The sequence below is a fragment of the Castor canadensis genome, chromosome 15 (assembly GCF_047511655.1).
Source record: "Castor canadensis chromosome 15, mCasCan1.hap1v2, whole genome shotgun sequence".
In the NCBI taxonomy this organism is placed as follows: domain Eukaryota; kingdom Metazoa; phylum Chordata; class Mammalia; order Rodentia; family Castoridae; genus Castor; species Castor canadensis.
The window spans coordinates 83576708-83604300 of NC_133400.1; the positions used below are offsets into that span (position 1 = coordinate 83576708).

The 27593-nt window shown below is 40.4% G+C and overlaps 1 protein-coding gene across 1 annotated transcript in view; it reads right to left on the reverse strand.

The window, feature by feature from the left end:
• The window catches only part of Dhtkd1 (dehydrogenase E1 and transketolase domain containing 1), a 35188-nt gene extending 9856 nt beyond the window's left edge, over positions 1-25332 (reverse strand). Inside the window, exons 1-12 of the mRNA XM_020157667.2 lie at positions 25030-25332; positions 16328-16483; positions 15026-15237; positions 13708-13902; positions 12464-12733; positions 11338-11509; positions 10015-10213; positions 7764-8076; positions 6511-6595; positions 5783-5922; positions 2964-3114; positions 1861-1967 (exon numbers count right to left, since the gene is read on the reverse strand). Of these exons, the coding sequence (XP_020013256.2) occupies positions 1861-1967; positions 2964-3114; positions 5783-5922; positions 6511-6595; positions 7764-8076; positions 10015-10213; positions 11338-11509; positions 12464-12733; positions 13708-13902; positions 15026-15237; positions 16328-16483; positions 25030-25189 (2160 nt within the window). The 5' untranslated portion in view covers positions 25190-25332. The remainder of the gene's footprint in view (positions 1-1860; positions 1968-2963; positions 3115-5782; positions 5923-6510; positions 6596-7763; positions 8077-10014; positions 10214-11337; positions 11510-12463; positions 12734-13707; positions 13903-15025; positions 15238-16327; positions 16484-25029) is intronic.
• Between the last annotated feature and the right edge of the window lie 2261 nt (positions 25333-27593).

The following is a 27593-nucleotide window of genomic DNA, read 5'->3' on the forward strand; positions in this document are numbered from 1 at the left end:
ATGTCAAGACCAGAACAGACAGGACTAAAAATACCGTAAATGGAACAAAGAGCTTCACAGTAACAATGAAATCAGATGAAATAGCAAAGCCTTATATAAACAGCAAAGACTTCTAAGCACTTTACATATATTAATCCTTTTGCAGGACTAAAAATAAAACTACTGATATAAACAAAAGGCTTCAGATAATCACAGTGAAAGCAGATGATGTGATGATAATAAAAATAACAAACAGCAAACACACATAAATGTCAATTATTGTGCTAAGCAGTTTACATACACTGACTTTCAGCTCACAGTAATCCTGCATGTATGGTGGTGTTATTAACGTGGTCTTGGTCATTTTCACCCTGCAGATGATTCTTTCAACAGTTTGGCTTCTTGGTTCCCTTAACTCATGTCCTCTGACAACTTTATCCTCCCTTCTATCTCGACAACCTAGTCTCATTGTGTCAGTCTATTTGGGTGCTATAGCATAACACAATACCATAAAATTGGGTGAACAACAGAAATTTATTTCTCATAGTTCTGGAAACTTGAAAGTCCAAGATCAAAGTGCCAGCAGGTTTGGTGTCTGGTAAAGGCCCATTCCCTGATTCATAAAGGGTCCTTTCTCACGATGTCCCCATGCCAGAGGCCTCTTTAATAAGGCACTCCCATTCATGAGAGCTGGACCCATGGCTTAATCACCTCCTTAAGGCCCAACTCCTAACAACATCACCTTGAAGGTTAGGATTTCAGCATACGAATGGCACTTGGGGAAACAAGCATTCAGACCATGGTACACGGTAATATCCGTGCTGTATCAGTAACAGGATTCTCTCAAGAAGCTTCCCCTTGTGTATTCCACTCCCTGACTTCGGCTTCCTATCTTTCTAGCTCACGCCATAATTATGCCCGAACTCTAGTAAACCTTTGACCTCATCCCAACCTCCAACCTCACTGATGCTCTGGTCTTTCACTTACTGTGCTTCACCCTTTTCACATCTCCTCTTATTCTCTCTCTCTTTTTTTTTTTTTTGGTAAGACTGGGGTTTGAACTCAGGGTTTTGCACGTGTAAAGCAGGTGCTCTACTACTCAAACCATACCTCCAGATCATTTTGCTCTGGTTTATTTTAGAGATGGGGTCTAATGAACTATTTGCCCAGACTGGCCTCAAACCATGATCCTCCCAACCTCAGCCTCCCAAGTAGCTAGGACTACAGGCATGAGCCACCATTGCCTAGCTTCCTCTCTCATCCTTATGTAGTTTAAATTTCATAGTTAGGTATTTATAATGATTCTCCTCAAATTATAGCAATGATTATTTCTGGGAGTTCAAGTGTTATAATGAGTGTGAATCACTGATAAAAATACTACCATTACTTGAAAAAGAAAAAAAAAAAGGTTTTATTGAGGTAGAAATACAGATTCCTAGGCCAGAGTCCTGAGCATCTGATTTGGAGCTGACCCCTGTATCTGCATCTCTGTTTATGAAAATATCTCTAGGGATTCTGATGATGAGTGTGATATAGGAACTACAGCTCTTGGTCTAGGGGAACTTTTTTTTTTTTCCTTTTTTCTTTTTTTGTGGTACTGGGGATTAAACCAAGGACCTCACACATGTTAAACAAGCATTCTACCACTGAGCTACACTCCAGCCTCCAAACCATTTTAATTGCCATAAAACTATGACATTATTACATCTGAGGCATTAAGTTTCCACGGAATACTGACACAGCAATAAATCTGTTTCATTCAATACTAAACCTCTAGCAGTTTGAGGGGTACGTGAAGCTATCTACAGGAGGACTTTTGAAATATCAAAGCACTTAGGAGGCAAGAAAACACTTCCTGGGACCCAGTGGCATTCAACATACCTGTAAGAACCTCTCTATTCGACACGACGAGTGGTCGGGTCCAGCCCCGTCATAGCCGTGTGGAAGAAGAATGACAATGCCACTCTGCAGGAGCCACTTGGCCTCTCCTGAGAAGACACAAGGTGAGGAGTAAAAACTCTATGAAGTAGAAACAAAACAGTCTGACCTGACTTGGAGAATGAAACAAATGTTAGTTCTACCTCACCTCCACACTGTTTCCATTATCTGTATCTGCCAGCATTTTCCTACCGTAACTAGCCGAGAACATCCATTTGTCTGGATGAGCGCATACCTTATGTTTCAGAAACCTTATGTTTCAAACTCAAAGGTCAATGTCCCAGTTTCTGGGACAGCATGCACCACTGACTTTACCCGCAGGCACCATGCTTAGCAAGAACGGGCAGTTCCTCCCAGTCTCACAGCACAGCAGACAGCACGAGCCACTGTCCTCAAGTGGAGGGCAGCAGTCTCTGGACACGTCAGAATCCAGTTCCTCAGATACTTTTCTTCCTCATAATTCACAAGAAAAGACAACCATAGGAAAGATCGAAGGTATATATTCAAAATCGAGTAGCGTGCACTCCCAGAAAATAAGCTGGAGGGTCTGGGGAGAGACTTAGACCCTCCCCTCATATACATTCATTTCTATAATCAGCAGGTGTTGCTTTTGAAACTTGACCTTCAGATACTTGAGGGACCTAGATTGAGGGAGCAGATTTTCAGGGGTACCACTGACTCTCACTTTAAAACACCACTACGTCACCATTGCTTGCTGGTTAATTGTCCAGTTAGTCACTCAAGGGACCCCAAGAACAGACAAGGCAGTCACACAGACCAGGAGGTGGCAGACACATCAGTGCTCCCTCAGGAGACTTGGGGGGAACGTGGGCCCATGCACAGTCAGTGAATGGCATGTACCCTCCAGCTGACAGAGGGCTACCATGCTCTTCCCAGCTCATTAAACTGTCTGGTGGCTGCCACATGCCTGTGGATAACAGGGTGATTCCCTGAACTCTGGACCTCAGCAGCAACAATGGTCTCTTTTCATTTGTCCTGAGACAGAAGCCATGCATCCGTTACCCCAGCCACACACTACCACCAACCTCCAGAGATAAACGTGTCAAAGATGATCTGGGCTCCATTGAAGAAATCGCCAAACTGAGCCTCCCAGAGAGGCAGTAACTTTGGACTCTCGATGCTCATCCCATACTCAAATCCCAGGACGGCCTCTTCTGACAGGGGGCTGTTGCATATCTAATCATAGAGGGAAGCAAACATAGCACACAAGGGCCATGTGACAGAAGCCAGCCAATGTAAAGCATCACACTTATACAAACCTCTCAGAGGGAGGAGCAGACAGAGGGGAGCTCTGCTTTCACTCATCACCACCTTGCTTTGAGAAAGGGGACTGTGCTCAGTGTCAGCAATGAACTTGGGAGACGGTGGGACAAAGAGAGGAAAAGAAAAAGAGGTTGGAACATGGGTATTAGAGATTTTCTTTAAGGATAAGTAAAATACTTCTCAGACGACCATCTTTGTTGCTGAGAGGAAAACTAGGTCCCACAAGCCTTTTTTTAAAATGTCCTAAGAGGCCGGGCACTAGTGGTACATGCCTGTAATCCTGGCTACTTGAGAGGTTGAGATCTGGAGGATCAGGTCTCAAGGCCAGCTCTAGCAAATAGTTTGTGAGACCCCGCCTCCAAAATAATCAGAGCAAAATGGACTGGAGGTGTGGCTCAAGTGGTAGAGTGCCTGCTTTGCAAGCATGAAGCCCTGAATTCAAACTCCACTCCCAACAACAACAACAAAAACACATCACAAATGCAAATATCATACAGTCTCTGGGTCAGTTCAGGGAGAGGAACCAATGGGAGGGAGGAGGGTGAAGGTGGGGTGAATATGACCTAAGTACTTTGTGTACATGTATGAAAACTGAATAATGAAACCCATTATGAATTGTTTTAAAAGAAGGGGAGAAGAGGGATAAGAAAGAGTACTAGAGGGGGTAAATTTGATCACAGTACATTATCTGCATATATGGAAATATCACAATGAAATCCCTTTGTACAATTAATATACACTAAGTTTTAAAAAGGAACATAAGTACTGACACATGCGACAACATGGATGAACCTTGAAAACATTGCACTAAGTGAAATAAGTCAGACATGAAAGGAAAAACATGATTCCAATTTTTGATGTACTTGGATTAGGCAAAGTTACTGAGAAAGGAAATAAAGTAGTAACTGCCAAGGGCTGGGGAGAGAGCCATGGGAAGACACGGCTTAATGGGTAGAGTTTCAGGTGGGAAAGGTGAAAACCTTCTGCACATGGAGGGTGATGATGGTTCTACAACAATGTGAATGTGCCCAATACCGCTTCATTATACACTTGAAAACAATTTAAATGGTGAACTTTTTAAAATGTCATTTAAGAAAAAGATGCAAAAGTTACAAAAGAAGGCTTACCTTTGGCTAGAATCCATTTTTCTAACATCTTGTTTACATGGTAAGTCACAAGAACCATTGTGTTAAGATTTAAAAAGCAGAATATGAAATTAACCTTTGGGGAAGTTATAGAGACATGACGGCTAACAGCTACATGGTTTTGAGAGGGTTTGAGAAATAGATGGTAGTAATGTGTCAATGTCAATTTCCTGACCTTGATGGTTGTGTTGAGTGATAAAAAGAATGACCTTAAGTGTAGGAAAGACACACTGTAGGGTATTAGGTTGGCAACTTGCCCACAAATGCTTTAGAATGAGAAAAACTTCCTTCTATATATCCATCTTTTTTTTAAAAATTCTGTTTGCTTCAAATTTTTTAAATTTTTTTAAAGTTACATCTTTATTGAATATTATTTGACAATGAAAAGGAAGCACTGACACATGCTACAACAGGGACACACCCTGAAAACAAATGCCAATATAAGAAGCTCATGCTATGTCATTCTATTTATGTGAACAGTTCAAGATGGACAAGTCAATAGAAACAAAAGGCAGGCTGGTTAGTGGCTGTCAGGCGTGGAGGGCAGGAGGAGTGGAGTGACTGCTAATGGGTGTGGGGTTTCTTTTTGAGGTGATGAAAATGTTCTGAAATTAGATAGCGGTGATGGTTGCACAACTCTGAATATATTAAAAATTACTGAACTGTATACATTGACCTATACATTGAAAGGTCAAACTTTATGACAGCCTCATCTGAGGTGGGGAGGGGGATGCTAAACATTTCAGTTCCTAGTTCATTGATTGATACAAAGGTGGATTTTAGACTAATATAAAGAAAAAATGAGCTGCGTGTTCTTTAAGTCATCCTGGAATATTGCTTTTGCCAAGCCCATTTTTAATAAAGGATCAGTAAACTCAGGTTTACATTCTCAAACCAATGGCTAGAGTAGAGAACAAGATGACATGTCATTAAACTTTTACCTTGAAGAATAACATACATACATATCCTGGTCACCATGCTAATCGTTGGAGACACAAATGAGAAGACTCGATCCTGCCCTTAAGACTCTAAAGAGAACAGATTGGAGACTGGCACGCAGTAATACCCACTGATCCTCAGGGAACAAGGTAACGTGGACAAAGTAGGTATGGGTTGCTTGTTTGTTTTTTTAAGCAGACCAGAAATGTTGGCTTACTAGTCACAACGTTAACTAAATTAATGAATTATAACAATATGGAGATTATGTTAATTTTGATTTGACAAAATGTATATCCATTTGACATTTACATGATTACAGATAAGTAGACAGAGTAAAACAGTTTCTTTCTACTCTCTAGCCTATTACTTCTGGTCCAACACTGTATATCCACTCAACACCCTTTGTTTCCAAAAGGTATTGAACCCAAAGTTGCTGGCATCTGTTTTGGTTTGCTTTAAGAATCCTGGATTTTACAATATATATAGAAATATCCTACCTCCAGAAACCCCTTCTGGTTAGGGTCCAGATGGTTCAGAGGGATGTAGGTATCATCGGTCTTCTGGCAAACAACCATTGCATGCCTTTGACTGAACGTGCCGCGGCCAACATCTTGACCACTCAGACGGACATTAAAACCTTAAGCAAGCAAGAAAAAGTGTATCCCATGAATTACCTAAGCAACAGTAAGGCATGTGACCCTGAATCCTGTTTTGTTTTGAGACAGAATCTTGCTATGTTTCCCAGGCTGGCCTAGAACTTCTGGGCTTGCACAATTCTTCCTCAGCCTCCTGAGTATCTGGGCCTACAGGCTTGTACCACCATGCCAGGCACATCCTGAGAATTTTTCCTTAGAAGAATAAATTTTCCTTATTAAAACAGATGTGTCTTATATCCAAAAGTCTATAGTCAAGGTAAAACTGTGTAAGAATGGAGAGTCATTACTTGTCTTACAATTTCTAGAGAAAAAATATCTTTCCAATATATCCAGCAAGGAACCCCGTGTTTCCAGGTACAACTGCTCTATTTTCTATATTCTGATGAAGACTGTCAACATGGTTTATGCTGTGATTAAATAATATTAGCAGATAACATGTTTTAGAACCGTTCACGTCAAATGAAAATGGCACAAGGTAGCTGCAATTCAGATAACCACAGGTGTCATATGTAACAAACATAATTTTGAGCATTTGGTACTAGTTGTGAAGCTAAACAAAAACATCTTACCTTGTGCAAGTAAGGAGCCCAAGGCGAGGGTTTCTGCTGTGGCCCAGTCTAAATTTGTTTCATTCATTACTTTCTCTATTCTAGACTGTAAAATTGGGGGTAAGGAAAAACAAACTTTCAAGAATCCATGTCCTTTTTTATACTGAGTTCAAAAAACAATGCAAGCAAGGTTAATATCAAAGGCATACTGTCAAATAAAAAGACAAAAATATCAGAGTTTGATTACAATTGTAAACAGGTTTTTCTTTCTTTTTTGATTTTGGTTTCAGGTTTGCTTTTGCTTTTTCATTTGGTTGGTTGGTAAGGTTTTTTGGTTTTTTTTTTTTTAAATGCTAGGATCAAACCCAGGGCCTTGCATGTGGTAGGCAAGTGCCCTATCACAGAGCTACACCCCTAGTTAGCTAGTATTTTATTTATGTTATTTTTGGTGGTACTGGACTTTGAACTCAGGGCCTTGCACTTGGGAGGCTTGCTAGGCAAGCGCTCTGCCATTTGAGCCACTCTACCAGCTCTTATATACTGTTTTAAAACATGCATTCAGGTTAGTGGTGACTTCTGCAGAGGTCTGAGGAGATGGACTCAGGGAGGGCACATGGAAAACTTTATTCATAAAGCTCTATTTCTTTAGCTGTGTGGTGGGCACCTAGTTCTTATAATAGTTCTACAAGTATAAGAAAAACTCAGTTTAGAAAGTTAGTATTTTAAAATAATTCAAAGGGCAGAGTTCCTTCCTGCAGGCTTGAGAAAAATGAAGACTTTTAACCCTTTATCTTCCTGGTTTTAGCAATGAAAGTCCCATGCTCCAGAAAATCTGTAAGTCCCAGGCAAAGCAGGATAGTTTGTCATCCTATAGTTAACATAATACAGAAAATCTCAAAATGTTTAAGAATCTAAATGGTTACCTTCAGGGTATGTGTGTTGATTTTTACATCTTTTATTTATGCCACCTGAAAGAATTACAGTTGTTTTCTATTCACTAGTTGGAAAAACTAAAACAGACACTTCTGTATTCTTTTATAACAAGCAGATATCCCGTTAACACATATTATATTTGACATGCATAAATAATAAATAAATGTATGGAGGAAAAATGTAAAGAAAATCTGAGTTGACTCTTAGCACCTATAGTTCCTGGAACCTAATAACACAGTAAATATTTGTCAAAAGAATTAGCAACTGAAAAGACTAGACCAACATCACATCCTTTGGAGAGCAAAACCAAAAAGCAGTAAGAGGCAATTTCAACTCCCCACCTGAACATACATCTTTAGAAGGTGGCTGTGCACCTGCAGTTCCTCCGGCACCTCCACAGACTTCACGCCAATGAACCGCAGGAGGTCCAGGGGCATGCCTGTGTCCCAGGTAGTGATGCGTGCTTCTGGCTGGACCAGGCCCTGCCAGTGGGCCTGCAGGTTAGTGGCAGGGGGGCGGTAGTGGGCCATGTTGCTTAAGTGGTCATTTAACTTGGCATAGTAGGAGACTTTTATTTCAGACACCTCCTCCTGGGTCATGAGTCCACTGGCAACAAGGTTCTCTGCATATGTGTCTGGGATGCTCTTGCGAGCCCTTCAGAGAGAGAAGGGGAAATATGTCAGCCCAGACTGAAGGCTAAGCGAGGCAGAGACTACCATTGCCAAAGGTATTGTAGAAGGCTATTGCCATTACAAGGCACTCAGCAATGTTTTGGAACTTCATAGAGACGGTAGCTACAGAACACTGTGAACAGCAAATGCCACTGAGCTGCCACTCGAAAGGTCACATTAAAATACTGCGGTAATTTTAGCCTGCATAACTTTGACCTCAATAAGTTTACAAAATAAGCCAAATACACTTTTTTGTTGTTGTTGCAATACTGGGGCTTGAACTCAGGGCCTACACTTTAAGTCACTACCCTATCCCTTTTCTGTGAAGGATGTTTTGAGACGGGGTCTCGAGAACTATTTGCCAGGGCTGGCTTCAAATGCTAACCTCCTGATCTCTGCCTCCTGAGTAGCTAGGATTACACTTGTGAGACACCAGCACCCAGCAGTCAATACACTCTTAATTAATTAACGAAAGGCACTTGTGAATAACAACCTCTCCTAAGCAAACAAGAGAAACAAACTTACCTTTATAAGCTTTTGTCTATTTTCAAGTAGAAATAATGAATGGAGTTTTCCTATGAAGTAGTAAATTCTGGACTATAGTTTACAAAACTGACCTACCTTGTCTATCCACTCAGCACCCCTTTTATTTAAAAGTACTGAGCCCAATGATACCACAATTAATTTCATGTTCCCTTAATCATCTTTGAACTATAATAACTGGCACCTGTTTGATTAAATCATATTCTAACAATAATGAAAATGTCATCCTATATTTGTATAATCTTTTTAAAGTATAAAGTCTGTTCATATATATTATCATATTTACTCCTGACAAAAGTAAGAGATAGGTAGCATGGTGATTTTTTTTTTTAAAGATGGACCTCCAGGGTCTGTAGAGTCACTTGACTACCAAGCTTAGAGCTTGGGGCCTCCTGAGCAGAGTTCTTCTTTACCAATGGACCAGAAAGACCCAGAATGTCACTGAATTTATTCCCCCACTTTCATTTACATCCATGAGGAAATAGAGTGGGGGGGGAATCTATTTCACTCTGCAGTATCTAGGAAAGGAAATGCCAAAGTTACATGTTACATTAACCTTTTGAATCAGTGCTGTCCAATAGCAGTAAGATGCAAGCTATGTGTTTAATTTTAAATTTTCTAGCAATTACAATGGAGAAAGAGAAATAAGTAGAATTAATTTTAGCAATAACTTTTAAGTCAATATACCCCAAATATACTCATTTCAACATCTAATTAATATAGAAATTATTGAGATATTTTACATTTCTATTTTATATACTAAGTCTTTGAAATCTGGTGTGTATATTATTATACTTACAGCACATCCCCATCAGGACTGGCCACATTTCAAATGCTCGAGAGCCATTTAATACTAACGGCTTCTGCACTGGACAGCAAAGTTCTAAACATTCGTGAAAATCCCTCTTGTTATTTCCCACCAGGGCACAGAGCAGGTCCACATTTGTGGTGTGTAGAAGTGAATTGTGGAGGCCCTATTCCTGATCTGCCAGCACCACATGAAGGAGCATCAGGGAATGGTTGGCCCAAGTCCTTCGACTTCAGTCTTCTCATCTGCTAAGTTGAGTTGCTAAGTTGCCCATTCTTTATTCATTGTGTAAACATGGAGTATGAGACCCATAAGGCAACCAACCTAGTTTGCTCAAGACTGTCCTAGTTTAGCATGACAAGTCTCATGTCCTAAGGAAACTAAGGAAGTCACTCACCCTACCTTAATTAAAAATTATTAGGGCTGGGGGTGTAGCTCAGTACTAGAGTGCTTGCCTAGCACACATAAGGCCCTAACTTCAATTCCCAGAATTGCAAAAAAACAAAGCAATACCAAAAATACAAGCATTATGCAGACAGGAGGTAGCTAAATGAAGGTTTATGATTGTACCTGATGATTTTGTACATGACTGGGTTGGTGAAGAAAGGTTCGTCCAGCTCATTGTGGCCCCACTGCCTGTAGCATAACAAGTCAATAATCACATCCTTGCGGAACTGACGCTGATACTCAAAAGCCAGTCGTGTGGCCTGGACCACTTCCTCTGGCCTGTCTCCATTGACATGAATGATGGCACAGCCCACAAGCTTCCCTGGAGAAGGGAAGATCCAGGTGAAGCGGCCAGTCAACCTGGGATGACATTAGCCCTCCACCAAGACCTACTGCCTTCATGGGAAAACAGTCCCTTTACTCAGAGGTAATTTGGTTTGATTATTAAGAACCCAAGCTTTGGAGTCCAAGTGACAAGTCCCAGCTCTGTGACTTATTTTGTAATTGTGGAAAAGTTATGAGTGCTGCCTCTTAAGTGATATCGTCAAGATTATATGAGTTAACACACAGGAAGTATTAATGCTTCACAATACCTGGTACATAAATAATTAATACCTTTTATTGTTATCATTACTATTATCTTTCTTTCTGAGATAAAAGAGTCATTAAATGATGTGTCCTAGGAAACAAAACATTTTCTCCAAGGAGAAGTTCTAGAATGGATCCTCACCATGCCTATTAGGAAGTCAATAAGAATTCACAAAGACAACCCTACAACGCATCCAGTCCAGGCTCTAAGTATAAAGACACAGTAGTTCCTACTAGATAATAGTTCTTGTAACCATTCAGTGAAACAGTAATGGGTAATACACGCCCTTCCTTTCTCCTAAAATTGCTAATTTCCACAGGTTAAAACAAGTGATATTGATTTTTCATGTCTTACCTCTAACTAGGCTATCTCACCAAATTTAGTGTTGACCATAACCACTTTGACTTAGATCTTGGCCACTCCAAAATTGAATATTCTAAAGATAATTACTCTAGTGTTGTATTAATTGTACTAAATATTCTGAATTGTACCAGAAATGCCTACTCAAGCAATTTGAGATTGAAAACTTTGAACTCCATCCTTGTATTATTTCCTTGGACTTAAATATCACACTCAGGGATGGGAATGTAGCTCAGTGGTACAGCACTTGCATAACACGCATAAGACCCTGTGTTTGATCTCCAGCATCACAAAATAATAACAACAGTAAAATAAAGATCACATTCATGCTGCAAAAGTAATGTTAATTTGGCAACTGTTGGTGACTATTGACCATATGTGATCCAAATTTAAAATGGGATAACCAATGAGACTCACTGTTTTGAATGAACTAGAAATTTCTCTAGGAATTCCTTGCCTGTCTGAAATAGTCATGTTGGTTCTCCTGTGTTACATACCAATATCGCTACTGTATAAAGAAGACCTTCCTCTTTCTGCTGGAGTGGTGTAACCCAGTTGGTTATTGACAATCAAATGGATACTCCCACCAATTCTGAAATGTGGGAGATTAGAGAGTGTAAATGTTTCGAGAACAATCCCTTGACCGCAGAAAGAAGCATCACCATGAACCTAAAACATGGGGGAAAGAGGGAACATAAGGGATTGAGAAATTTAGGTTTTCAAATTGGAATAAGCTGTTATAAAATACTAATAGGAATATGAACAATCACCCTGTCACTGTTCACCCACCCTCCTAGAAATATTCAGGTTACAGGAATTCCTAGAATGACCTCAGAAGCAGTTCTGAAAGATGTTACATCAGTCCTTTCCTCTTGCAGCCACCATCACTTAACCCATTCCTCCCATTCTATGTTGCCGTCTATACACATCAGCCAAGCAAACATTCTCACAGGGGGAAAGGCTGTTAGAGGTACAATCAGCTATAGGAAATCTTGCATGAAAACAGCCAGCAAGATATAAGGATTAGTGCACAGGTTTGAACTCTTCCTTTGCTCAGTAACAAGAGGCTGTGCATAGCTCCCATCACCTAATCTTGGCTACCATTGTCAATAGGAGAGTGAAGCAATGGCAAACACAAGAAGGTGCAGGAGAGAAGTATATCACACTTGAATGGAAAGGGGATTTGAGGAAAAAACAAAATACTATTATGAGAGAATGTCTAAAGTGTGCTATCCTTCCATTTGAAGCCTGCTACATCAGAACATCATCACAAAACCTGGTACACAAGATGGTGAAGAAGGGAGATGTTTTGTTTCTTCACATCAAAAGCAAACAATAAGGCAGTTGTAGATCTTAAATGATCTTGGAAGAAAAAGTTTAAAACAAGGGATGAATTTTATTAGTACATTATACAAATGTATACAAATATCACAATGAAAGTCCTTTGTGCAATTAATATACACTAATAGAAAAAGAAAAACAATCCCAGAATCTTCTTTCCTAAAATGTCATATCACTTTCCTCATGAATATCTGCAATCTTCTGTCATACCTACCACCTCAGGCATTCTCCTCTCCCTGATTTTCCCAATAGCAGACCTCACTTCCTGACATTATAAAGTACCTGTAGGCAAATGACTTTGTCCCCAGGCTGAGCAGAACCATCTGGAGAGTAGTCTCCATCTTGACAAGACTGCTGCCTGCCACGAGTTTTCCCAACAGCCACTGGGTTAACGGCTTCCAAGTGTGAAGGGTTAGGTAGCATTGTCACATGGAGGGGACGGTGGGCACCAAAGTCCAGGTCCACAGAGGACGTCAGGTGAGAAAGCACATCTCCAGTGGCTGGGAAATTTTCTGGAAATTCACTTAAGCCTTGCATTTTACGGAACATCAGCTATTAGAAATAAACATATCAGGAAAAAAATCCATTTTATCACAATGGAGACTAGGGTTACTTTAAATAATACAAAAGAAATAAATATTCTTTAAATGCCTCTATAATTATTATAAACATATACTATCTAGCTGCTGGATTGCTCAGAATTGACAAATGCAATGTCAACATTTTAAGTGATTTCTAATCTTAGGCAAATGGCAAGTGACCTCCACCTGCAGTTAGCAAAACAAGTCTTAAAAAAATACAACTATTAGAATGTATTTGTCAATAGGACTTGGTGTCGACTTTATTAAAAATACAGAGAAATTTAATGGAACAGGACTTAGACCACCCATTCTTAAAGGTTTCTCAGGATATACTCTCCCCTTTTTTTTTTTTTTAACTGTACTAGGGTTTGAAGTCAGGGCCTCAAGCTTACACTCTACTGCTTGAGTCACAGCCCCAGCCCAAAAGTCTTTACTCTTGACTCCAAGTCTTTTGAGCGATTTACAAAGCAACTGAGTTGGATTGAACTGGAATACCAAGATCTGGTTACTTATAAATAAAGTGCTCACTTTGGTGGTCATTGAGATAAGAATGTACCATTAAGTCTAGTATAATCTATTAACTATCAATTCTGCCAATAACTTCTTGACTTCTTTTAAGGTAAAAACTGTATAAAATTGCATAGATATTTGTATTTGTTTAAATAAGAAAAGCATGCTCAAAAGAATAGAATTTATCTCTCTATCACCTTGAGGAAACAAACTAACCTTTAACTTCCCTGGGAGAAGGAAGGATCCATGTAAGAATATACTCAAAACCAACTCAAATACCAGTTCTATCTGTCAGCATTAAGTTCTGTCCATTCAGGAAACTGTCTCCTGGACCAACCGCTTGTTACAGGGCTTTTTAAGGGAATCTCCACGCTAGTTTTATTCTGTTACAGTCCATTTTACAGTGCTGGTGAGAAACACAGAAAAGAACCTTACCTCTGGAGGTAACTGCAAAAGGCCTGCCAACAAATTCAGCCTCCCTCGATGGGGCATCCCAATAATGACATCAGTTATCCCACTGTAGGCTGACATTTTCAGCAACTCATGGAAAAAACCCATCATACTTTCAGCCCCTTCACCTCCATATCGCTTCACTGTGGCAAACTTTGTGGCCAGAAAGTGGTCAAACTCCTATGGAACATCCAGTATGATATATTAGCTGCTGGAAGATTGCCAGTTGTTCAGTTTAAAAGTCAGATGAGCTTATATGTACATTGTTAAGAAGACCCAATATTATTTCAGTGGCCACAGCTATGCCCCTTTACTACATGTCCCAGGGAGACATTAGCAATCCTGAACAGCTCTGCCAAGGACCCCAGACATATTAAAGGTTGCAAAGAGAAGAATCTGAGCAGTAGAATCAACTCATCAGAAGAAGAACCCTGCTTAATTATATGTTCTTCTAGACTAGGGGCCAGGCTTAGGCCAGTGCTGCCTCTTCCAGTTCATCTGTCTTAGCAGAGGGCTCTATAGTACTACGTAATCAAGGTCACACACTATCCAACTATTCAAATTATTGAAAAGAAACTTCCTGTCATCTTGACATGCCTGAACTCTGATCACAGCCTTGACAAAGATTTGGTTCTATTAATTTGTATCAAGAACCTCTTCCACCCAGATGCCCTACAACTGATGAATGAATTAAGAAAATGTGAGACATATAGATATAGATATAGATTAGATATAGATAGATAGATAGATAGAAACTCCATGTGTATATGTATATACTATATATTTACATATATATACGTATATACTATATATACATACATATATATACATGGAATAAAACAATGGGGCTTTATTCACCCATAAAGAAGAATGAAACCACATGGTTTGAAGGTAAATGGATGCAACTGAAGGACATCATGTCAAGTGAAGTTAAGCCAGGTTCAGAAAGACAAAGGCTGCATGCTTTCTCTCATATATAGAAGATAGATCCAAAAGATAAACACATACATAAAAACAAACATAATCATGTACAAACTCATATGCAGAACATGTTCTACGGAAGTCAGGGAAGGAAGGAAAGCAAAAGAATGCTAGAGAGTTAACAGTATTGAAATACGTTCCATCTGTGCAGGTAGAGGATATAACAGTATGTTGAAAGCAGCTGAATAATGGGGGGTAAGAGGGAAGTGGTCTAGCAGAGTAATGAAGGGGTTGAACCAACCAAAGTAAAGTATACTGACAGCAGGGATACTTTGAGAAAGTGAGTTGACCATTCCACAGATACAAGCTGCTGTTTTAATACCTGAGATTCTAGCATTAGTTTTGACAGATGTTTTCGTTCTTCTGTGGTAAATGTCTCTTTTTTCAGCTCCTCAAACCGCCTGGCAAACCAGTCTTTCTCCTCCTGACTCTGAAGTTGAGCAGTTTCAATAGAAATTGGCCCACAGTAGACTTGGTTCAGATAGGCTAATACTTCCTCAAGAGAGGCCTCTTCCTTGCCCATGTTCAATAATCCTATGAAACAGAATCAAAGGGATCTTTTCAAAGAATAATCAACCATGCAAAAAATTAATTCTGAAATATACCAAAATAACTACTTCAACTCAGGGCACTTCATTATTAACAAATTTAACATTTTTGTGTGTGTATGGAGCTGGGGAATGGAACTCAGGGACTCACACAAGATAGTCAAGTGCTTTACCACTGATCTACAACACCCGTTTTGTTTAGATTGTTCTAAAGACAAAACTAAAAATACAAAGACCAGGAAGCAGTAAAACTAGGAGAGAGACAGAAAAAAAAAAAAGAAGTAAAAAAAAAAAAAAAACTTTTTTAACAAGGACACAACCCTACTGCTCTAATGCCAAGTTTGCATTCTATAATAATTTAAAATTAAAATTTGAACCCTTTTGGCTGGGGATGTAGCTCAGTGGTAGAGCACTAGTCTGGCATGCACAAGGCTCTGGGTTCCATACTTAGCACTGCAAAATAATAATAATAATAATTTGAGGGTGCCAGCTTTGGAATGGAAGCAGAGAAGCAGACCTAGGCTGCACACTAACTCTGCTACAAGTCACTTAAGTCCTCTCAGTCTAGGTTTCCCCATCTGTAAAATAAACATAACAACAACAACTCTTAGGAGTAACTGTAAAAATGACAGAATATTGTCAACTGTGTGGCATTTAACAAGAATTTAACACGTTTCTGAACAAACAAGAAATAAGCCTATCAGAAGAACATTCCAGAGCCTCAAGTCTGCTCCTCCCTGAGGAAAACTAAATATGCCCCTCTTTCTCTTCACACCCTACACAAGCCTCAGCTCCAGTGGGCTTATGGGTTCTTCAAGAAGAGGGCAAGAGGCAGGAACCTATAAACCTAGCTAATCGGGAGGCAGAGACCAGGAGAATCGGGGTTCTAAGCCAGCCCTGGGCAAATAGTTCTCGAGACCCTATCTTGAAAAAAACCCCATCACCAAAACAGGGCTGGTGAAGTGGCTCACGTGGTAGAATATCTGCCCAGCAAGTGTGAGGTCCTGAGTTCAAACCCCAGTACCACCAAAAAATAAAAACAAAAAACAGAGCAAGGTGCCCAAGTATCACCTCACCTGTGGTGGTGAAGGGCCCCTGCAGCGTCTGCACAAGGTCTTGGATTTCAGGCACGTTGTCCAAGAGGGCTTGTCCAGTGAAGAGGGGGTTGATTTGGGCAGCTTTGTGACCATGCTCACAATATACTGTCACCAACCTGGCAAGACCATGATCAACTAAATAAGGGGGAAACAAAACAATACAATTAAGGAGATGTCCACAAGCTATAAGAGTCAGCCTTTCAAAAAAAGACATTGTGACTTTAGATGTTTTTAACACATTGTTTCTTCTCACCATGTCTGCTGGTGGTTTTCAGAATTAAATACTATCCTTAAATTTATCTTATGATAGCTGAAGTCCATAAAAAAGGAAATTAGACAATAAATACACATTTGTAAAAGTAACTATACATGTGGATAAATATTTGAAAGAATACCCAAAATTGAAAATACTAGTACAAAACCAGGTGCCAGTGGCTCACTCCTATAATCCTAGCTACTCAAGAAGCAAAGATCAGGAGGATCATGGTTCAAAGCCAGCCCCCTGAGCAAATAGTTCACAAGACCCTATCTCAAAAAAACCCAACACAAAAAAAAGGGCTGGCAGAATGGCTCAAAGTGTAGGACCTGAGTTCAAACCCCAGTACTGCCAAAAAAAAAAAAGACAGAGAAAATACTATTACTATGCTGAGATTACAGATATAGTAATTATTCTCAGCTAGTTATCTGAGATATTTTTAGATCTTGTATCTTGTGTTAAAAAGAGATAAAACTACAAAATCAATATTACATTTCCTTGTTTCTTGAAGACCTCAGGTACATAGTTATTTTATAAAACTATAGACTAAAAAAAGACCTTCATTATCTTGTCACCCACATAAGCAAAACAAAACAAAATACCATAGATGAGTGATTGGCCATCAGATCTTTTAATGACTCCAACTCTATCTTCAACTATTTCATATTAAGCAAAAGCTACTTTTCTTTCCTTTTCCATTTGAAAACCCTTGTAAAATTTGAAAAAATGCTTAATGCCCATACTTAATTAACCTTCAGTCTATTGATGAATTCTTATACAAATCCCTAAAGATCAGCAGATCTATAATTGAGGACATATATATTTTGAGGATTTTTTTATATTTTTATTTTTATTTTCAGGATCTCAACAAAATTATTAGCATATGTTGAAACTTCAAATGTCTATTTTACCAACAAGTACTGCCATGGAATGATTTTAGAGGCATGTATGCACTTGGGTTTGTAGTCTATATACTTCCAAAGTACCAGGAGTGTACTGATTAGCTTGCACCAATGCAGCAGTTAGGTGAACCCATTTCATGTCAAAATTCTCAGAGGTGGCTCTGGTTTGCTCCCTTCCTGAATCTTGGTTGTTCAATACATCGTTGGAGTTAGACACTCTTGTGTATTTCTGATAAAGTCTCTCTTTAAGATAGCCAGAGTGTTTCTGTTGCTTGTGACCAAAATAAATGCAGCTAATGCAAAAAAAATAGTAGTTATGTAAAAAATATGTACATATCTACATCAACTACTTTATACTCTGCTATAAGCAAACAGTGGTGAGGAACGCTGATTAGTTTTCTGTTTTCAGAAAGGAAAATGTTCATGTTAGTCTGCATATAGTACACTGCCAGGTAACTTAAACTAAACTTGGTATTTAAATTAAAAGTTGATGTAGTTGTTTTTCATCATCTTATAACAAACAGCCTCCCCTACAAAATAATCTAGACCATATCCACAGATCCATTATCATTCGAGGCAGCATAGGCTTAAAGCAAGTGGGGGAATGCTGGATATCTACAAACACATTAAACACTTCCAAGAATGGTGATTTCATAACTAGAGTCCCTTCGAGCGTTCTCAGATGAGTAGGCTACCTCCAAGTTCACTTCAGGAACTTCATGTGTAAACACATTAAAGGTTAAATGACTTCACAGCAGAATACTACATTCTGAATGGTAACTCAGAGAGCTCCACGCCATGCAACTCCATTTGTCTTTTATCATATCTTGCATTCCCATCACAAACATGATAGCTTCCTAAAGTACATTTATTTCATGAGATATTTTTCTTGTTAAAAAAAAAAAACTTTAAGTAGAACATTTGCTCTGGTCCTTTCAGTTCTTTCCTAATCTTTCTTAAATCATAACCTCAATATATAAGAGTCACAGATATATAATAATAATGGTGACCATTTACTACTAAATTTTGCTACACACTGGGTTGAATTTTTTCATACACACTGTCTTACCTAATCTTTGCAACAACTCTGAAATGAGTGACATTATCTATATAAGGGTAAACAGAGGCTCAAAAAAGTTTAAGGACTTGTAGTAATAGACAACATTGGTAATAATGAAGTTGGAATTTGAGCACAAATTTGACTTCAATCCAGTGTTTCATCCATTTTACACACACACACACACACACACAACACATATGGCCACGCAGGGGACTAAGCCCCAGAGCCTTGTGCATTCTAACCAGGTGCTCTAACACTGACCCAAATCTCCATCCCTTTATCCATCAAAACACAAAAAAAGATGAAAAAAAAGGATGTCTTGGGCTAGAAGTGAAGCTCAAGCAGTAGAGCACCTGCCTAGCAATCAAACCCCAGATCAAACCCCAATATGAAACAAAGAAGAAAAGTAATGACCCTATCGCAAAAGTCAGAAGGAACTATATGTCATTAAGACTTTTTTTAAAGTATTAGAGCTAAAGTATTATACTTTTTTGGTCTGCATTTGTGTTCCAGAATTTAATTTTCTGTATTTTTGAAAACCTCTAATATATTCAGATTTTCTTCAAACTATTTCCTTACAACTCCTATTATTGTAACTCCTGTTACTTCCAATGTACAACATTCCCACAACCTGACTTCAACTACCAAAGCTCAGTGACAGAGCTAGTAATAACTGAGCATAGTTTGGAATCCAATGGTTTCCATCTCATGATGGTCTCTAAATACTGTCTTTTTTTTTTATACTAGCAGCCCCAAATCCTCAATGATGAAATTTATACACGAGTCACCATTCCTAAACCCGCACCCATTGTAAATTGGGATTTTTGATAAATAAATTCAAATTTAACACATGAGACACTAAGTTCCATCCCCAATATCAAAATAAATAAGCAAGTAATTCAAGTTTACTTGGCAGCTGAAATTTTGTAGAGGTTAAAGTATAAGCCATTATCAACAGCTAGCTACAAAGAACACATCGTGGGTCAAAGTTTAACTAAGTAAAATCATTGCTATGCAAAAGGTAACTAAAAGCAAATCCAGTATTTGCCTTAGTCTTAATGCAAGGGCAGTCTTAGTGGATGATGTGGTCATCCTAGGTAAGCAATGATTCTAACCAAGATAAGAAGGGAGGCCAGTGAAGGCAAGGAAGAGTAGGGAGGCTCCAGGACTTTAACTATACTCCTCCCACTATGTGTCCCTTTTTTTTTTTTAAAAACAGGGTTTCACTACGTAGCCAAGGCTGGCTCGACCTCTGAATCCTCCTGCCTATACCTCCCGAGTGCTGGGATTATGGCACTGTGTCACTTTTGATGTGTCCATTTCCAGGAGGGTTTGTCCTTTAATTTACTTTGTCAATGCCAAAATGTTATGCATATGATCCATCATAGTAACTCTTTATTCTTGACCAAGATGGTACCTGTCACGACAACTAGAAGATGTCATGAAAAAGACTAAAGCCATTCATACCATGTTCTTCACCTCATTGGACTCCTAATTAAAAGAATTAACCACCTAGGATTACAGGCACCAGTGGCTCATGCCTGTAATCCTAGGTACTCAGGAGGCAGAGACCTTATCTCGGAAAAAATCATCACAAAAAGGGGCTGGTAGAGTGGCTCAAGGTGTCGGCCCTGAACTCAAGCCCTAGTAGCATAAAAAAAAAAAAAAGAATTAACCATAAGCATAGACACTTATGCAGAATTTAAGGAAAACCCCAGAAGCAAAAAGCTTAACTATAGTCGTTATCCCATATTTGTATGTATATGTATATGTATATATGTATGTATGTATATATATGTATATATATGTGTGTATATATATATGCGTATATATATGACATATATCATATATATGATTATATATATGATAATGCATTGAAATTATTTATATACATACATGTATATATACATATATATGGCTTCTTGATACTTAGTATACTATTTGAACCTGTAAAATTCAAATGTTCTAAATGTCACAAATGAGTTACATAGACAGAGCCTATTTCTCTTTCTTAGGAAGAAACATGAAGTCACGTTGGAGCTACTTAATTAGCCAGCAGAGATGGAGGGAAATTCAGCCTGCTAACATGATGGACTCTCTGTCTGTGGTCTCAGAGCCTAGAAAAAGAGCCTGGCAAAATTAAAAAATGAGAAGCACTAGGAGATTCCAGCCTGAGGGTGTAATTCCATGGTAGAACACTTGCCCAAGAGGCATGAGGCCCTGAGTTCACTCTCCAGCAACAAAAATAAAATAAAAACAGAAGAAGTTGTCCCAAAAAGTCTGACTTACTGGACTCAACTCAACCCTTCTTCAGATATAGTACTGGCTAGTAGCTTTTTTTTTTTTTTTTAAGATAATGGGAGCTAACTTAGTCTTAAAAATCAAATAAAAGATGTTGCCTTCACATTAGAGCCTATTATTCAGAAAGTCTCAAGGTCAACACCATTAAATTTGGAGAGCACCATAAGGCAGAGTGGTAGAAAATAAAAGATCAAACTTCTCAGGTGTAAAACCTAGCTGGATGAGATTTTTGACTATGGCAGCTGCTCATGGAATTATCAGAAACAGAGACTTCAGAGAAGTTTATGTTAGGATTTCTGTCAAAGAAATCCTAACTCTGGCCAGAAAAGCAAACAAACAAACAAACAACACACCTGTAACTGAATATGGACTGTGTATATATGGAGTGGGTAGTGGTTCATAAAACTCCAGACCCTGGCTTCTGCCATGTGAGTATACTTAGGTGGCACCATTGGCCCTCACCAGATACAAAACCTGCCAGCATCTTGATCTTGAACTTCCAAGCTTTCAAAACAGCATAAGTTCACAAGGGCAGGAAGAACAAAAAAGGAGACAAGAAAACGCCATTTTGGGCACTAGAAGAAAAACTGAATCCTGAACTGACAGTAGGGAACACTAAGAACAAAATTAACCCTGAAGAATACTCCTCTGGTGTTGATGACCAGGAGTAAGGGCCAAAATGAGAACTTGATGCAACTTAGGGCATCTGACGTCTACTACTACCAAGGCAGACATCTAGAATTTTATTGCTGGACAGGATAAAACAGAGGATCTCTGGCTGTCTGGCAAGAGGGATACAAAGATATTAAGGACAGTGGTATCATAGCAAAGACTGGGGATTATGTGAAGAAGTGAATGTTTGTCCCATCCCTTGTCCTATACTTAGCTCCTCAAATGCTAGCAGCCAAGTCTGGATCCTTCAGGTAGGAGACTAGGAGAATCTTCTCTGTGGAGACTGACCAATCCTCTGGAAAACTGACCTCAAGATGATAATAACAGGATTTCTCACCTGCCATTCCAGCCAAATCTACAGAGCAGTTCAGGGTACACTAGCCCAGTCCACATGTTAAGAGCCTCTGATACACAAAAGCAGAAAACTGAGGACTACCAGACATTTGAAGAGACCTTCTAATCTAAAGACAGAAATTAAAACAATGGGAAAGAATCTTCATGAACTATGAGTATGCAAGATGAAAAAATTTTAATAGTCAATAATAATACCATTTTAACGGTCAAAAATACACCATTAAAAAAAGACTACACCACCATAAAAAGAAACAATTCAGAAAGATAATAGCTCCTTGAAATTAAAAAGTTGCTAGCAAAAACTGGAATATTTGAAAGTAAAGTTGAAGCTACCTCTCAGAAGTAGGACAGAAGACAAAGAGGCAGAAGCTGAAAAGAAAAGGTTACACAAAGATTATACAACCCATCCAATGTCTCATATTATTGGAATTGGATATTAAATTTCCTGCAAAAAAGCCTCACTTCCTCTCCTTTCTCCCCTCTCTCTCTTTCTTCCTTCCTTCCCTTCTTCCCTACTAGCTTTGCTCTACCCATTCTCTCCCCACCATGGTGTTGGGCCTCGTGAAGGACCAAGTGACCACGGACTGAAAGTTCAAACCAGGAGCCAAAATAAATCATTCCTCCTTTGAAAAAAATTATAAACCCTTAGGAACCACAGCCAGTCCTAATGAAGAATGCACATTCTCCAGAGACAATGACTTGGAGCCAGATTCAGAAAAGAGGTGAATACATATGAGAAGAAAAACTTAAAACATTTCAGTAGTAAAGAGGTGGCATGTGGTGCCATTACTACCTGTTTTCCCGTTGACTCAAGATCATTTCCAGCTGGTCCCTGGCCACCCTGAATAAAGGCTATGCTTTCCAGTCTCTCTTGCAAATATGTGTAGATACCGACCAAGTTCTGGGCTAGTTCTGCTACTGTAAGTCACATATGTAACTCTCCTCTCCCCTTTCTTCCACAGCCTAGTAGGAGATAATAATTTACAAAAAGAGTTCTGGAAAAATGAATTTCTAAAACAGAAAGAAGAAAAACTTGCACCAATCTACATACAAGGGTAATTTAGAAAAATTATCCCATTAGCTTTTAAGTTTTATTTATTTTTAAAAAATAAATGAAGTTATTACCCCTTCTCAGTAAAATTCCTTAAGTCAGATCCTACAACTATGACACAAACAACTGTTTCCGACATTGATTTTTCTTGTCCTTCCCCATTCCTGACCTGCAGTTGAAATTCAATTCTGTTTTTTGTTTTGTTTTGTTTGCAGTACTAGGTTTTAAATTCAGGGCTTCATTCTTATAGGGCAGGGACTCTATTACTTAATTCACACCACAAGCCCTCAATATTGAACTTTTCAGGTTTCACCAAGCACCTCACAGTACAGAATGTTCACTACTAGTGAGGTACTGAGAAGCCATTTGGTGATGAGGGAAAAGAAAGGAAGATATATATAAAATCAGTGCCAGGAACATTTTGCCAAAGCTCCCAAGATGATATCTGATCATCTGCGATTAAGAACTACCAGCCTAGGTTTTCCCAAGTCAAGTTAATTCTCAGTTGCCAAGCTGTTAACAGGAATCAAATAGAAACCTTCCTGAGAGAGACCACAATAGCTTAGCATTGAGCACTCACTAACGTGACATCAAATGAAAAAGGCATTGTCAAATTTGTCCTGTGCATACATCCCTTATGACTGGAACAGAGTTGACCAAGGGAAGACACTGACTTCCTGCTACAGAATCATCTAGGATACCTGATAAAAAAAAAAACACATATTCCTGGACTTGGTCTTGCCTCGCATGCATGAGGCTCTTGGCTTAAGCTCAACACAGCAAAAAGAAAGAAGAAAACACTCATATTCCTGAACCTCATCTCAGATCACCAAATTAAAACCTGAGAGAGAGAAAAGGACCCAGAGCTGAGAACTAGCACTTTAAACATTGAAACCCTATTAAAGCACATTTAAGTTTGAAAGCAATTGACATAAATTCTAGAAGGCTGGAGGAGTGGCTCAGTGGTAGGGAACACCAAGGGTTCAATCCCCAACACAGGGGAAAATAAATTATAGACACTCAATTTGCTAAGTGAAACAGCAACTTATCAAGACTTAGGTTAAAATGACTAATAATCTACTTGGTCAAAATGCCTTTCCTAAATAAACCTCACTGCATGCAAGAGAGAAAAATGACGTTTATTTTAAATGTCTCCTAAGGTGAAGAAAAACACCGAGTTCCAGTGCACGATATAATAGTCAAAGGTCTAGTGGTGGAGGGAAATTCAGCCTTGTTGAAAGGATGTCCTCTTTCTGATCTCAGGGCACAGAAACTCCATTATACGAAACAGAGAAATGAGGTGGAGAGCAAAACAAGTTCCAGTGCCTGATGTAAGATTCAAAAGTCAAGTGCTTGCACAATGAAGGGGATCGTCCACATTCATCTAATCTTTGATTCAAAGATGCCAAATGTTTTTGCCTAATAATCAGTTTGCATCCATCGTCTACTCTATGAGGACGAATGAAGACACAATAACTTCAGAGCTTAAAATCAGTCTCATACACATGGCCTTGCAACAGAGATTCCACAAACTGATGCTCCTATCTGCTAATCCATTGAAACGACCAGCAACACGGTTCTAGGTGCAGCAGTTCAAACTCCGCAGTTCAGCGAAGGGCGCTGGGTGAGAGACACCGTCGTGTAAGACCACGAAGAACTGGCCTGTTCTGGCGAGCTGCAGACTTTACCGAACTTCTCCATGCGCACTTTAGTCCGAGACGCCCTGGAAGCCTATGCTGGAGTGAACTGGGCCATCCTAGAACTTCTCCCACTGCCCCGCCTCGCCGAGCTAAATGCCTGCACGCTTATGGACGTCGGATAGAAAAGATAAGCCCTCCCCAAATCAGGACCCAACTCGAAGATGGGAGACCACCCACGCGTGGAGCCAAAGCTGAGACCCCGACCTGGAGGACCCCCCACCTGTAGATGCTAGGCGGCGGGGGAGGGGGCGAGACGACACCCACGTCCGTCTCCCCCTGTCCCCTCCCCACTTCCTCCCCACGGCTGCACCCACGCAAGGCCGGCGCCGGACTCCCGGCCCCCAACACGCCTGGAGCCCCTCGCACCCCCATTCCCGTCCCCGACCTGGGGGGCGCGCGGGGCCGCCCCGGGGCTCGCGGCTGTCGGTCTTCTTTGGCGGGCAGCCGTAGACGCCCCTCTCCGTCTGGTAGCCGCGCCGGAGGAGTGAGCAGGACCAGCTGAGGGTCCTTCTTGCTGCTGCTGCTGCCCCGGTGGCCAAGGCCATGTCCAGCCTGGTTCTGAGGCCTGGAGACGCCGGTGGGAGGAGGAAGGGCAGCGGCGGCGGAAAGACAGAGCGACGCGGCTGAGAGCAGGGAGCCCAGCGCGCGCCACGCGGAAGGCCGCGGCCCCGCCCCAGGACAACGGCCACGCCCCAGGACAACGCCCCCGCGCCTCATTGGCCGAGGGCCGGCCTCCCAGAGCCAATCAGGAGCTGCTCTCCAGGAGGCAGAGCCAGGGCCCTAGTCCGCGCAAGACTCCGGGGCGGTCCCTGGGCCCTAGGCCAACCTTGAGGTGGACCAGGGGAAAGCGGCCGTGGAGCGGCCCGGGCTTTCAAGTACCAAAGTGGGCATTTCTCTACAGCGCGCAGACTCCCGCCATCAGGTGCGCCCATCACCCCTCTACTGCAAGCCCCAGAACACAACAGTGTAGATTCTCTTACTGAGGATAAAACAAGGGACACAAAAAGGAAAGGACGCCTGGGGAAGAAAAATCAAATATCCCTTTCTCCTCCTAAGAAACACTGGGAAGAAATAAGAAAATAAGGAAGAGGAAAGCGACAAGAAAGAGTCACAGCAGGAGTCCAAAGAAATTGGACGTGGATGATCACAGCCGCGTGGAAATAGCTCCAGTATTTGGAACGTCGGTTAGTCAATCCCTGACCTAGTTTCCCACAAGATTTTATTCCGCGACTCACCTGTAACTTTGCCAGTAAGGTGGAGCAGCAACGTCTGCATCCTTCCGCAGTCAGCCGTCCATCATTCCAGTCGGATTTGCAGCTGCATCCCCTACCCTCTTCCTTCCTCATTCACCCAGTTTTCCCACGAAGCTGGGTTACGAAGATTAATAGAGACAGCACCCTGTTCCCAAGCCTGGTTGCAGAGTGAACTCAGCACACAGTAGGATAAATGCTATGACGCAGCACGGGCAGGCGCCCCGAGAGCACAGAGGACTGGCACATGGCACTGGCAAGCGTAAGACACCAGAAGGAAGAGGGATGAGAGCTGGGTAAAGGTGCAAGGGGAAGGGCATGCCACAGAGAGGGACAGGCCTGAGCACAGAAGCCTGAGACAGGCAGCTCCATCTTAGACTCCACTTTGCTCGCTCCATTAACAAAGAGATGGGTTTTTGGGATTGGAGAATAATGAAACGTTACAAAACCTGTCCAAATGGCCTTTCCCATTCTGCAGTCATATAAGCAGAACATAGACAGTTCTACATGGATACAAAGAGTGAGTCAGCTCTGTAGTGGTTGAACGTGCGCTGTGCTGGGTATGAGCGTACTGGGTTCTAAGTCCACTCTTTCCCAAGGTTGGGCATATGTGTCTTTGATAGGGCACAACCTATGTACCTGTGGTCTACATCGTTTAAGTTTTCTTCAAGTTCTAAATTTTTTTGATTCTCAAATTTAATATAAAAAGTAAAGGATGATCGATAAATGAGATGTTAACAATGTGGACTTTGTCAGGAGCAGTGGCACACTCCTGTAATCTTGGCTACTTGGGAGGCAGAGCCAGGAGGATCACAAGTTTCAGGACAGCCTGGGCAACTCACCGAAACCCTGCCTCAAAATACAAGTTAAATAAATAAATAAATTTATTATTGTAAATTATAATTTATGTAGCTCAGTGGTAAGTACTTTCTTAGCAATATCAAGGTCCTGGGTCTGGATCCGCACCATTGCAAAAAAAAATTGGGGGCTCTACTTATTCATAGAGTTGGAATGCTGTCCAGGAATTTAAATGAATGAACTAGAGCTACACATATCAATATAAGTAGATTCCAAGATTATGAAGTTGAAAGAAAAAATGATAGGAACAATATTCACACGAACCAAAAAAAACCCAAACTGGTTAATATGTTTTCTGAATATGTAAGTATATATGTGGCCAAAGAATAAGCATATGGATAGGTAAGATACATGCTGTTTTGGTAAATTTGGTTATAGAAGGGGAAGAGAGACAAATGGGATGGGTCTTGAGTTTTTTTCTCAGGCTGGCCGGGACTGTGAGCTTCCTATCTAGCTTCCTACATAGCTGGAATAACAGGCATGTGCTACCATGTTCAGTTTGGCTTATTGGTTGAGTTGGGGCTAACATTTTACCCCTAGGGCTGGCCTCAAACCAGGATCCTCCCGATTTCTACCTCCTGAGTAGCTGAGATTATAGGCATGCACCACCCTGGCAGACCTGTTTTATCTTTGAAGAAAAGACTTTGCTAGGTTACTGTGCTTTGTTATTGAAAATGTTGATTTTGCTAGAATTTATACTTTATAGCAGGCAGATTTCTTCTAGCAACTTTTTGTTAAGAGAAATTCTCAAATGATCATAACAGGGTGCATACATGCATTATTAACTCATATAACCCCAAAATTTCTCTATTGCCGAAAGTTGGCTAATTCCATTTTCTCT